At 48.5% G+C, this 12,544-nt stretch overlaps 1 protein-coding gene across 2 annotated transcripts in view; it reads right to left on the reverse strand.

Annotated features, from left to right (window-relative positions):
- The window catches only part of WWC1 (WW and C2 domain containing 1), a 155,180-nt gene that overhangs the window by 39,743 nt on the left and 102,893 nt on the right, over positions 1–12,544 (reverse strand). For both annotated transcript variants that reach the window (XM_042947325.1, XM_042947315.1), the window contains exons 7-9: positions 10,934–11,080; positions 9,658–9,731; positions 5,679–5,921 (exon numbers count right to left, since the gene is read on the reverse strand). In XM_042947325.1, the coding sequence (XP_042803259.1) occupies positions 5,679–5,921; positions 9,658–9,731; positions 10,934–11,080 (464 nt within the window). The remainder of the gene's footprint in view (positions 1–5,678; positions 5,922–9,657; positions 9,732–10,933; positions 11,081–12,544) is intronic.

Below are 12,544 nucleotides of genomic sequence, written 5' to 3' on the forward strand. Positions count from 1 at the left end.
GTGGGGCATGGGACCAGGTTCTGGCCAATAGGAGGTGAGCAAAGGATGCGCATCAGGCTGAGGTGGTTAAGAGATGTTGGTGGATCTTCCCCACTGCTCCCTGGAGGGCTCTAAAGGAGCTCGTGCCACAGACGGAAGAGCCTGGGTCCCTGAATGACCAAACACACATAAGGCTGCCTGTCAGCCAGGAAAACTTCTACTGTATTTAGCCATAGAAATTTAGGGGGTTGTTTCCTGCAGCAGGTGGCCTCTCCTGACTAGTAGAGAAATTTAAGCTAATATGAAGGATGGGTAGGAGTTGGCCAGGAAAAGCACAGGGGAAAGAACATTCCAAGAGGGGAATCACAGCAGGGACCTCTTTCATTTTAAAGACATCATGGCTGCTGTGAGGAAAATGGGCAGGAGGCTGTGGATGGGAGACAGGGACAAGAGTTGGGGTGGCCATGATGGTGTGCTTCAGACGGAGCAGACAGAGAAAGGTCATGGGCTGGATGAGGGGCAAGGCCGAGGGAGTTAAGAGGAAGACTGTGAGGGCCCTGTCACTAGCAACTGAATGGATCTGAGATGGCCTCTGTCGGGATGGGAGAGTGATGGGCAGAGCAGCCCAGGGGAAGGGAAGAGTTCCCTTATGGATGTGTGCGTATGAACACTGAACAGGTGGGCTGTTGTAAACGTGGGGGACCCCCATCACATGATGACCACATGAAAAAGATGACCATCTTCTATGGACCAGATTGTGTCCCCTTACCCCCAAAGTCATATACTGAAGTCTTAATAACCTAGTACCTCAAAATGTGACTGTACTTGGAGATAAGGCCTTTAAAGAATTAAGGTAAAATGAGGTCATATGGATGAGTCTTAATCCAACATGACTGGTGTTCTTATAGGAGGAGATTAGGACACAGACATGCATGCAGAGCGGACCGTGTGAAGTCATGGTAGACGTTCATGTATGGATGGCCACCTTCAAGCTAAGGAGAGAAACCTCCAAAGAAACAATCCTGGCAGCACTCTGGTCTTGGACTTCAGGCTCCAGAACTGTGAGACAATACATTTCACCTATTTTGTGGTACTTTGGTGTGGCAGACCTAACAAACAAATGTACTGCCTTAGGGCAAAATATAGTGGGGGGAAAAAAGGGAGGGCCCAGGACTAAGCTCTGAGTATAAACAGCACAACAAGGTTGAATGGACCAGCAACAGTTGGCAAAGGAACCTGAGAGAATGAGCCCAGAAGGCCCAGAGAAGATGCAGGGAGTGTGGTGGAGTGTCCTGGAACTTGGGAGCAAAGATCTGCACCAAGGCAAGTCTCATATCTGATACTAAAGCCCAATTCAGTAACTATCTCCCTGGAGGCAAAATCCTTGCATTTAGAAGCAACCACTGGATATAGGCCCATCTCTCAGGTACTCTCCTGAGATCCTGCATGGAGGGCAGCTTGGATGGGCTCTAAGCAGTGTGCTGGCTCCAGGCATGGCTCTCTCTAACCCCTGGAGTGAGCCCACTCTAAGGTCCCAGGATCTGACAGGGAAGGGGCTCCATCAAGCAAGGCTGTGCCCTAGCAAATGCATGATGTGGGCTGCCCTCGTGTATCTGCTAGATTTATGGTTCTCAGTGTGTGGTCCACAGACCTCCTGTAGCAGAAAGGAAGGAATGGTTATTAAATGCTCAATCTTGGGGCCTACTTTGATCAACTGACTCAGAATGTGTGGGGCAGGGCTCAGGAATCTGCATCTCCATTAGGACTCACAGGTGATTTTTAGGCACACTAAGGTTTATGAGCTGCTGCACTGGTTGGAGGCTGGACGTTGTATCTCCCACAGACAAATGTGTTCCACTGTCGGCCTCATATCCCCTTATGCCACCCTGCTAGAGAAGGAATGACTGACCCGTTCGCAGAGCACAGCCAATCCGGCCTATGGCCTGGGAAAAAGAGTTCATTCTCATGGGAAAACCTAATCATGCCATCCCTCCACCAACACAGGCTCTGTGATGAAGACCAGAGCTTGCTCTAGACAACTGAACAAGATGGTGAGGGACTCGACATGGTCCTTGACCAGCTCAATCCCTGGTGCTGTTCTTCCAGAGTCCTGCTTGGGGCTGGTGGGGCAGGCAGCAGACCGGCAGATGGAGCCCATAATGAATAAAATCCTCGACTCTCAATGGAATGGACAAGACCGTGGGATCTCCTGACTCTCCATAAGAGCAAGCCCTTCAGGCTGTGATGTTGTAGGCTCAAGGAACAGCTGGGGCTCACCATTTCTACCTGCATTTTCCTGTTTTCTGGGAGAAAGGTCATAGAGACGTGTTCTGGCAGTAAATGCAGGTCACACTGGAGCCCAGCTAGGATGCCAAGGGGACTGGGAATCGGGTGGCCTCAACTTCCTGTGCACAGGGGCGTAGCTGCCAGCAGCAACATGCAGGTGCCGAGGCCTCCTAGTAGAGGCGTTGGGCTTAGTAGGACATATGGCATTTGTGTGTGATGCCTGGCACATGCTGGGAAGCCACAGACGCATCAAGCGTGGAAGTAGGAAGAGGATCCAGAAGGTGGAGCTGGAATCCCCACGAGCTGTGGCTCAGTACCTGGGGTGCTGGTTAAAAATGCAAGAGCTTGGGCTACATCTCAGGCCTGGGGAATTGGTCCCTGGGGAGGAGTCCAGGGAGTCCACACTCTAACAAGCACCCTTTGTGACTGCACAGCAGCTCTCAGAAGTGGTGGTGAGGGCCCACGGAAAGGGAGGGGGGGCATGGGGTGCAGGGATGTCTGACTGTGACTGATCTGTGATTGAGGTTTGGCAGGTCTGTGGTTCCTTCCTGGGTATGTCTATTCCTGTCCATCTCAAAGGCCCCTTGAGTGGAGAGGCTGATGTGTGAGGGTGAGGAGCATCATACACTCAGTTGGAGGCTGGGAGGAGGAGACAACGAGAGAGAAGAGAGAGGAACATAAGAAACAAAAGACAGAAAGAGACCTAGACAGAGAACAGCAGAGTCCGGGGGATGAACACATACAGAAAAACACGGGACTAGAAGCAAAGAGCTGTAGACACAGACAAGAGATTGCTGGGTTGGTTTTCTCCTCTCTCCTCTGGAGGATGATCAGAGCCATCAGCACTGTCCCTACCGTTCCTGAGGCTCTCTCCTCTTCCTGCCCACATGCCCCCCCGCAGCTTCCCTCTGCACGTATCTCTGGGACCTCTGGGCTGCCTGGCTCAGCCACTGCTGTGGAGTGGGGATTCTGGCTTCCCTGGACTGGCTGTGTAAACTTGCCGTTCTCAGTGGCAATCGGACCTTTGAAAGACAGGGCTGAGACAATAATAAAAGCCCTTTTGACTGGGCAGTGGCCTCAGCAAGCATGGGCCCCAGAGCCAGCAAGCCTGGGTTCTAATCTCAGCTCTGCCATGTGGTGGTGTTGACCGAGCCTCGGTTTCCTCACCTATAAAATAGAGAATAGTCTCAGGGTTGCTGAGAGATTTAAATGAGATGATACAGGATACTGGGTCTAGCACATAGTGGCGGCTTTTGCCTGTAGCATAGGAGTCTCTAAGATAACCTCCAATCCTACTTTCAAGAAACCAAAATTATTATAGCAGGGAAGAGCCTCAAATCACAATCTGATCCAACTGCCTGTCTTCAGACTATATAGGTATTCAATACGTAGTTATAGTTTTTTTCCCTATCAGGCAACTGAAGTCCATATTGGTCAATGACTTGCTCAGGGTCAGCAGTGGGATGGGTTTCTTTTTTGATCCAACAAGGAGTAAGGCTGCCATGAAATGTGTTCTCTTCAGCTGCTGGCAGTGAGCATCATCAACAGTGAAAGGTTCCCCATGGAAGCTGTAGGGTCTGGGAATAAGTGAGGGACCCAGGGGACTGTTAGAAGAGGCCAGAAGATACATGCAGAAGCCTGGGAAGGGTGTGCGTAGGCCGGCTAACCATTTATTCAACTAACACTGGAGGTACGAGGGTATATAGACACAAGCCTTCTGCCCAAAGTATGCAGCCCCAGGGAGAGCAGGACAGAGTCTTGCTGCTGACGATTTCTAGCAGGTACTTCAAGGGCTACAAAACACCAATTATGGAAGCCCTGTCCTACTCCTCCTCCACTTGTCTGGTGGTGGGTCACCCCATCAGCCATCCCTTCCAGGGGAGGATAGAAACACTTCCCTGGTAGCCATTCTGAGAAAGGGCTTAAGGATAAATGGACTCTGCTGTGCTTACAAGAGGCCAGGCAGAGGCTGGTCAACGTGACCCCTCGGGCACCCTACCATGTGCAAGGGGGGTTTATTCAGGTGCTGGAGTCGGATGTCAGCTGGGTGCTAGAGAGCTCAGAAGGCTCCCGAAGGGGAGATGCAGAGAGCGCACATCCAGGCCCCTAGGACTCCTGGCCTGCTTCCACTGGGCTGGAGGCAAGTTTACCTTCTTTATAAACTGGGCTTCTGCCTCTGATTTCACTGGAAAAGAGGAATTTCCTTGCTCATTCTCGCCCCCAAACACAAATGCGCATGTGCGCACACATACACAAACACACACACGTATGTGAAAATCACTACCTTTGCTTCTAAGCTCCTTAAGGGTAGGTACCTTGCTCACTAAAGTCTGCTGCCTAAAAAAGTGAAAGTAACTAGAATAGATTTTAAAGACACTGGGGCAGGGATTGTGACTTATTAATTTCTGAATCCTCCAAACTGCCTTGCATGGAAAATATGTACCAAAAAAGCCCATTTCTCAAATAAATGAATAAACAATAGCCTGACGGACAGAATGAAAGAATGAATGAGAAGCTGAGGACTGCAGGGCCTGTCCTGAACACAGGGTTGTGTTCTGTACATGTGGGTGTGGAGGCTGGGGAGACAGTGAAGGAAATCAAGTCTGTTATCCAGAGAACATAAACCAGTAGCTTTTGGGTTAAACCAAGCCCACAGATGAAGGTGATTTAGCCTTCACAATATTACTTAAAGTTATTAAATTAGCTGTCAATAGTTAAAAATACAGACAATTCTTTTCTTGAAATATGGGGACCTCTGGCAGCCTAAGACCTGAATTCCCACCAGCCAGAGGTGGGAGTTGGCACCCACGAGGGACAAGGGGGTTCTGTGCACTCCAGTGGGACCCAATCTATCAGCAGGTGGGCCTCCAGCATTTGTATTGCCTGTTTGGCTCCTATCAGTATTTCATTCTGCAACCGCATCGAAATTAGTGTTTTTCAAAGTACAAACTGCAACCCCTTAGCATGAGGTGAAATCAATTTAGCGGGTCATGTCGTCATGTAAAGGAATGCAAGAGAGAAAATATCAGAGGGCTATCACACATAGTAAGAGTATACATGCTCTATTTTGTCCCTGTCATGTGAGTCACTGTCACCGAGTTGGCAAAGGACTACTCTACATTATATAGGGTTGTGTGGCTTACGTTAGTCAGAAGATAATTTCTGAAAACTTGCACCCGAGCAGACTTTTTGGTGCTGCGATTCCCTGTGTAAACTCCTAGGTATCTGGTATTCCGGGTGGTGAATCATTTCCCCCAGTTTGCTACTTTAGCAAGTTGCAAGATTTCTACACCAAGTGCTCTTAGAGAGGAGCCCTTACGCCCCAGGTGGTCCCTCTTGCCCCTCCTGCTTCCATGGAAGATAGACCCAGGAGGGTGGGTCCCAGGCCCCTTCTGGCCCCAGCCCAGCCCCACCTCTCTGTCAGCGCCTTGCTCTGGGTGTCCCGGGCTGCCTGCAGGTCCTTCTCCAGCCGCTTCCGGGCCATCTCCAGCTGCTCCACCTCCCCCTGGGTCCACTTTCGGGGGCTGATGAAGCGCATCTCCTTCAGCAGCTCCTCCTTCTCATTGATGAGGATCAGCCGGTCCCTTTCGGAGTCTAGCACTCCGGGCCAGGCCTCACTGTCAAGCTTGGCCAGCTGGATCTTCAGGTTGGCGATCCTGTGGGTGGAGAGCATGACAGGTGTGCCCAGCGGCACTGTGGGAGCAGGGTAACAGACTGTGTTTCCAACGTTATGAGGTACCAGGAGCCATGACATCCTCAGAGCAATCTTTGGCAATGACTGTCTTCCTTGGACCAGCAGGCCATCTCAAGGAACATATTTTCATCTAACAAACACAAATGGTGCCTACCGTGTGCCAACAGTGAGTAGGCTCTGCAGGGGTGGGAACGGGATGTAAACAAAGCAATGTCCTTGCCCTCAGGGATATTAAGGCTGGTAGAACAGAGAGCTGGATTCATCACCAGGCAATAACCTCCTACCGCCAGCTATGTGACCTTGGGCAAGTCACTTCATCTCTCTGGAAGGAACAACAAAGGCTCCTTTGTCATGGGGTTGTGGTAGAAGGTTTTTAGACATATTCCATGAACTCTCAAAGCACGGTATTTGGCACATAGTAAGCACTCAAATGAATGTTTCTGTATATATATATACAGAATATAACATTGGGTAAACTCCCCAAGACTTGTTCTGAAAATGAGCAATAATGTGCTCAGAGTGTCTGGCACATAACTCGTGCCCAATCAATGGCAGTCATGGACCCACTACAATGACAGACAGCAAACCCTGAAATTGATAACTGTATGTTCCTAGCCCAGAGAATGGTGGCAGCACAGTGTGGTATAACCAACTGTGGATTTGGGGTCAGAGGCCTTGAGCCAAAGTCTTGGCTTTGGCCTTGACAGAAGGACCATTCTTTTTTTTTTTTTTTAAATGTTTATTTTTATTTTTGAGAGACAGAGAAAGAGAGAGAGAGAGCGAGCGAGCAAGCATGAGCAGGGGAGGGTAAGAGAGAGAGAGAGGGACATATGGAATCAGAAGCAGGCTCCAGGCTCTGAGCTGTAGCATAGAGCCAGATGTAGGGTTCGAACTCACAAATCATGGAATCATGACCTGAGCTGAAGTTGGACGCTTAACCAACTGGGCCACCCAGGTGCCCCTATAAAAGGACCATTCTTAAGAAATCATTTTGGTATCATAAGCTTCTAGTACACTGCCTGGTACACTGTAGGCACTTATTAAATGTTAAAAGGATGGAGGTGGGAGCTCAATCCCTTAACTTTTTTGAGATGCAGTACCCTCACCTGTGAGGTGGAACATGCAAGGTGGGTTATGAGAACTGACTGAAAACTTATCATAAAGAGCTCTTTATACATTGCCAAGTGCCCATACAGATTAGGTATAATTACCTTTGGATCCAAGAAAGATTCACAATATAACTAAGATTATTGCTACAAATATCCAAAGGAATCATGACGTGACCCTTTAGGATTCAGCCTTTGCAAAAAGGGCTTTCAGCTATCACATCCTAGCCTCACCTGATCCCTAAAGGGTGGTAAGAAATGGCAGTGAATCTGTTGGACAGATGTCTAGAAATAGGATATGGTTCACCTAAGACTGCAAGTCATAAATGTGGCCAATACATGTTGAGAGCCCAGGTCTCTGGACTCCCAGCTCAATCTTATCTGCAGATATGTGGCCCAACCGTTATTTTATAAAAACATCATTAGGGTCAAAATCTCCACACTGTGCAGTAAAAATCCCATGCAGACAAACACATCTAGGTTTGGTTATTGCCCAGCCAAATGTATCAGAGGGATTCTTAGAGTTGATTAATTTAAATTCCGCATTCACAAAGAGAGTAATCTGGGATAAATTGGTAGCTTCCACCACTCTGAGGATGGAGTGGCGTGGACAGGTCTGGCGGGGGCTCCATTGTGCACAGTACACTGAAGGCTTGATCGATGCTTACATGTACTTTCTAGTGGTGCTTTCCCAGTGTTCCTTAACCTTCAGGCCACCTTTGGCGAAGCTGATGAAACTACTAGACTCACTCTGCAGAAATGCACATGTGACAAAACATGGCACACAGACCTTTCGTTACAGCTACCTGCCCTCCTACCTGGAGTCCTGCAGCCTGCTTTCCATTCAGCGGCTGCTCTATCCTTGACACTTAAACTACCTCTGGGTGAAGAGTGAGGCTCAAAGCTGGATTATGGCAGATGAGCCAGGAAGCTCTGTGATGGGAAGCTTAATGGTTCAACCCCAGAGGGAAGATTTCAATTCTTCAGTCTCTCCAGAATGGATCTTCTAATATAGGCATCATTGCAGACTGGAATATATCCAGGGTTCAGAGTGGTCCCCCTTCAGAGGGGACACGTGGCTGTCCAAATGCAGAAGTCTTGTTGTTTTGCTGGGCCTCTAGGGGGAGCTGAAATAATGCACAGTGTTTTTTTTCTACCTGACCAGTATCCAATTTCTCCTCCTTCTGTTAACAACACTCCCAAGTTTTCTTTGGGATATCACTCTTCCAATACTTAAGTCTTTTGGTTCCCACAAAGCTGACCTCAATCCCCTTCCCAGAGTTGGGCACATGACCCATGCCCGGACCTTCAGAAAATTCTAATTCCTCCAACACTGCAACAATAATTGGATCACTAGGAAAAGCCAGGGAGCCTCAAGCCTTAAACCTGTTAAATCTGTTGGGATAGGTAGGTCCTCCTGCTGCTGGGGTTGCTAACCTGATAGTATATAACTCTAGAATTGCTGGGGGTCACCTTTACATTTTGAAAGGAAAGTCTGTCAACACAAAGGCAAGCAGGGTAGAGAAAAGAAGAGAAACTGAGTTTATGTAACCTGATTTGAATCCCTGGATCCAGCTGTGTCTGAAGCTGGTTTATCCTAGGACTTTGGAATTCAATAAGCTGACAAATTCCCTTTTTTATTTCTTCTACTTTCTATAGGATTTCTGTCATTGCTGCAAAGGATTTTGCTGCTCACACAGAGTTGGCAGAGGGGCAGAACTAGGCACTGCCACACCCTACATGGCCTGGCTTAGAATGCCATGGGCCAGGCAGTGTAACCTAAGGAGGAATGGATGCGATATTCCTAGCTTCATTCACCATTATGCTCTGTGGGTTCTTACCCAGTAAGGCTGGCCCTGTGCATAGGAAGCTCACAGACTTGGAGCCAGATTGTCCAGAATTCAAATTCTGACTCCATCATCTTGAAAAGTCATGAGACATCTCATATTTTACCTTTCTCTTCTCTAACATGGAAATCATATAAGATGTGCTATAAGGTTGCTTTTAAAGTTAAATGAGATGATACACATACAAATGCTTTAATACAACACCTGGCCCATAACAGATGCTCTAAAAACATCAGGTTTGATTATTGTTTTAATTTTATTTGTGGCAGTGGAACCCAACTGCTTAGGAGACTGTGAAGCCACAAAATATCTAGTAACTGGGATCTACAGTTTATAAGCACAGCTTGCTCCCAGTTGGGCAGGAGACACCCAAGTGTTCAGTATCCAGAGGTTTTTCTCCTATTGCTAAAACCTCAGAAGTGCTCCTTCAAACCAGACTACTCACAGGATCATTGGAAAACCCTGATTAGAGAAACTGAGCTCAGCAAGTGGAAAGATAACTAGGCTCTGAGGTTTAACAGATTTGGGTGCAAAACACAGCTTCTACTTTTTATCTAGTGAAGTGTCCCTGGCTCAGTCATTTCCTGAGTTCAGAGAAGGTTAAAATATATGTGTCATAATAGTTATCTTCATAATCTTTGATGATTAAAGATGAGGTGTGTGAAAAGCCAGGCATGGGGCAGGCAGGCACTCTGCAATGGCAATTATCATTGTTGGAACCATCCCGCCCCCAGCCCCTAATTACCTTCTCTTAGCTTCTTCATATCGAAGGCGCAATCTGACCTTCTCTGCCAACTGATTGTTGCTGCTTGCGCCAAACTGGGGGAAAGAACAAAGTGGGGAATTATATGGCCATTGTGGCCGGTGCTGAGTTGGATTTCAAGAGCTCACGAGAGACTTGACAGCTTGCGTGGGAAGTAGCTAAGAATAGCCCCCAATTACCAAGCTGGCTGTGTGATAGCAGGGAAGCTAGTCAGGCAAAGACACTTCCTGCAGGCTGTGGGAAGACCCTCAAATTCAGACATCTATCACTTCTAGAAGAGAAGCTGAGAGCTCAGAATATCATCTTGCAGCCCCGAATGGCTTAGAGCCCATTCAAGCCCCAGCAGCATGGAGGACAGCTGGTCAGGAGGAAACAGGGACAGCCAATATACAAGAAAGGCATCCTGGGGGTGCTGGGGAGGGGCTCAACTGAAAACCCAGGGAGGCTGCAGCCAGGACTGAAACACTGAGTGAGCGAGGAGAAGGTCCTAGAACCTTCAGGGAGGCCTACAGATGGCTTGTAGCTGGACACATGGGTGGTCTGGAGACGGAAGGGACAGCCCATTTGCCATGTCTTTCTGTCAAGAGTGGCAAGAAGCTACAAGGTTCACCCAAGCAGATATGGATATAGCTTCTCTTCACAAGTGGGGACACAGCTATATGAAGAATCAGATAGGAATAGCATTTAGCCATGGAGGCTGGGAGGCGACTTTGCTCAATGTCACCTGCTCTAGGAAAACAAAAGTTCTCCAAACATTCCAGATGGCTATGGGTCAGTCCTGCTCTAAAGCTTTCATGAAATAAATCTGGATGGTGCTCACACTATTCACTACGGTGCCCAGACTGAGCTTTTGAAGAGAGCTGTCTGAAAGCTGCATGTATTGTTTCAGGATGAACAGAAGGAAAGTATCATCTGCTTCACAGCTGGTGAAAGAAAAACAGAATGGTGTTGCAAATCTGTAGGAAGGAAACCAGAGAGAGCCACTGGTCCTTCACACATGCTTTCTGTGCAGCATCTAGAGACGCAAACGCATGGCTAGGCAACACTCAAGACCGAGGCTTTCCCCCCACAGCGTCGGCTTTCCCCCCCACAGCATCATCTCATGTCATCCTGGGGCCAGGAGGTCTGCAAGAGAATGGAGCTCCAGGAGGCCACGTTAGCAGGCAGGCCCACAGAGAGATACCAGTCACCTCCCAAGGTGAGAAATGAGAAGGCAGCTGCCCACTACGGCAGCCTCCTGGGTACAACGTCTACTCACACTTCCCGAGATGTCTGTCTGGGAGCTCACGTCCAGGTACTGTTTCGGCAGTGAGAAACCTGAACTTTCCAGAGAGCTGCTGCTGGACCACAGGTCAGAGTGGGACCCTCTGTCGATGAGGAAGCCGTCCTTCAGCATGGCGAGGCTCTAAGCAGGGGAGGGCAAGGTTAGCAACACAACTTTCTGGGAGGGAGCTCTGGTTTGTCACCCTCCATGTGCTCTCCTCTCCACTTCTGTAATGTGGTAGGAATCCTAGCTCTCTCTGGATATTCCACTTACCTTGTAAAGAGCTGGCAGCAAGTGGGTGGTTGCTCAGTGCCGGGTACTGTGCTGGGTGTTCTACTCGGGAAAGACTGGCATGGACACTGGCTCTAGAGCTACACTGCCTGACTTGGAATCCTTGCTCTGCTACTTGCTAGCTGTGTGACCTGAGCTAGTTGATTAAGCTCTCTGTGCCTCAGCTCCCTCTCCTAAACAAATAGGGATAACCACAGGGCCTGTCTCATAGGACTACCATACTGATTTAACGAGATGGCCAGTATAACGTGCTAGTATAGCCAATGCTCAGTAATTGTCAGCTTTATCATCATCTTACTTAATCCTCACATCAGTCCTCTGAAAAATGACCTAGGATTATCCCCATTTCTTTGCTAAGGGAGTTGTTACATGCAAAGGCTGGCAAATGACAGAGCAGGATGTGATCCTGGCCTGACTGAAGATGCAGTGCTCTTAAGTGAGAGTCATGATAGGAACATGGCTCACGACTGTCCACGAGCGCCTGAACGCTTTCATCAGGTTGCTGCCCTGGGCAAGAGCTTCAAAATCACTCTGTTTGTCCTAGAGCATAAAGCTCCCTTCACTACATCAGTTATAGCAACCCCGAGCCTCAGTCCTAATCTGCCAGTGGGAACACAAACAAACACAGTATCTCAGTGGTCAGGGTCATTCTGGTGAGGGGAGGTAGAGTGTCTAAGGGTTAAAAGAATAGACATCTGTGTCAGTGTTTATGGGTTCGAATCCTCACTCCACCATGGACTCTGAGCTGTGTAGCAGTTATCTGTATGAAGGGAATAACCTAGGGCTGATGTAAGAGATAAGTGAGATACAATGCATGCAAAGTGTCCAGTTCAGTTGCCTGGCATGTTAAATCACACCGATTATCATTTGTCTGGTCCTCAGCAGAGGAAGAGCATGCAATGTAATTCTTATAAAGATGTTATATTTCGATGTCAGGGCTGTGGATGTCAAAACCATCTCCCTCCATTTGGTTCTTTGAGAAGTAAGCCAGGTGGCCAGAGCCAGTGACAAGGACATGACCTTTGGACTCAACCAGATGGCTCCTAGTACAACTCTGCCAGTGATGTGACTTTAGGCAAGCCACCTATTGCTTCTGATCCTCCTTTTCCTACTCTACACAGTGAGACTGAAAGCCCAAAAAACTAGTGATGAGAGCTCAGTGATCTGTGCAGCATGTGGAAGTAGTGTGAGTCTTGGCACAGAAAAGTGCTCCAGGCACACGTGGGCAGCTCTGTCAGTTAAGCATCCAACTTCGGCTCAGGTCATGATCTCATGGTTTGTGGGTTCAAGTCCCATGTCGGGCTCTGTGCTGAC

Source organism: Panthera leo, chromosome A1 (genome assembly GCF_018350215.1).
Source record: "Panthera leo isolate Ple1 chromosome A1, P.leo_Ple1_pat1.1, whole genome shotgun sequence".
NCBI lineage: Eukaryota > Metazoa > Chordata > Mammalia > Carnivora > Felidae > Panthera > Panthera leo.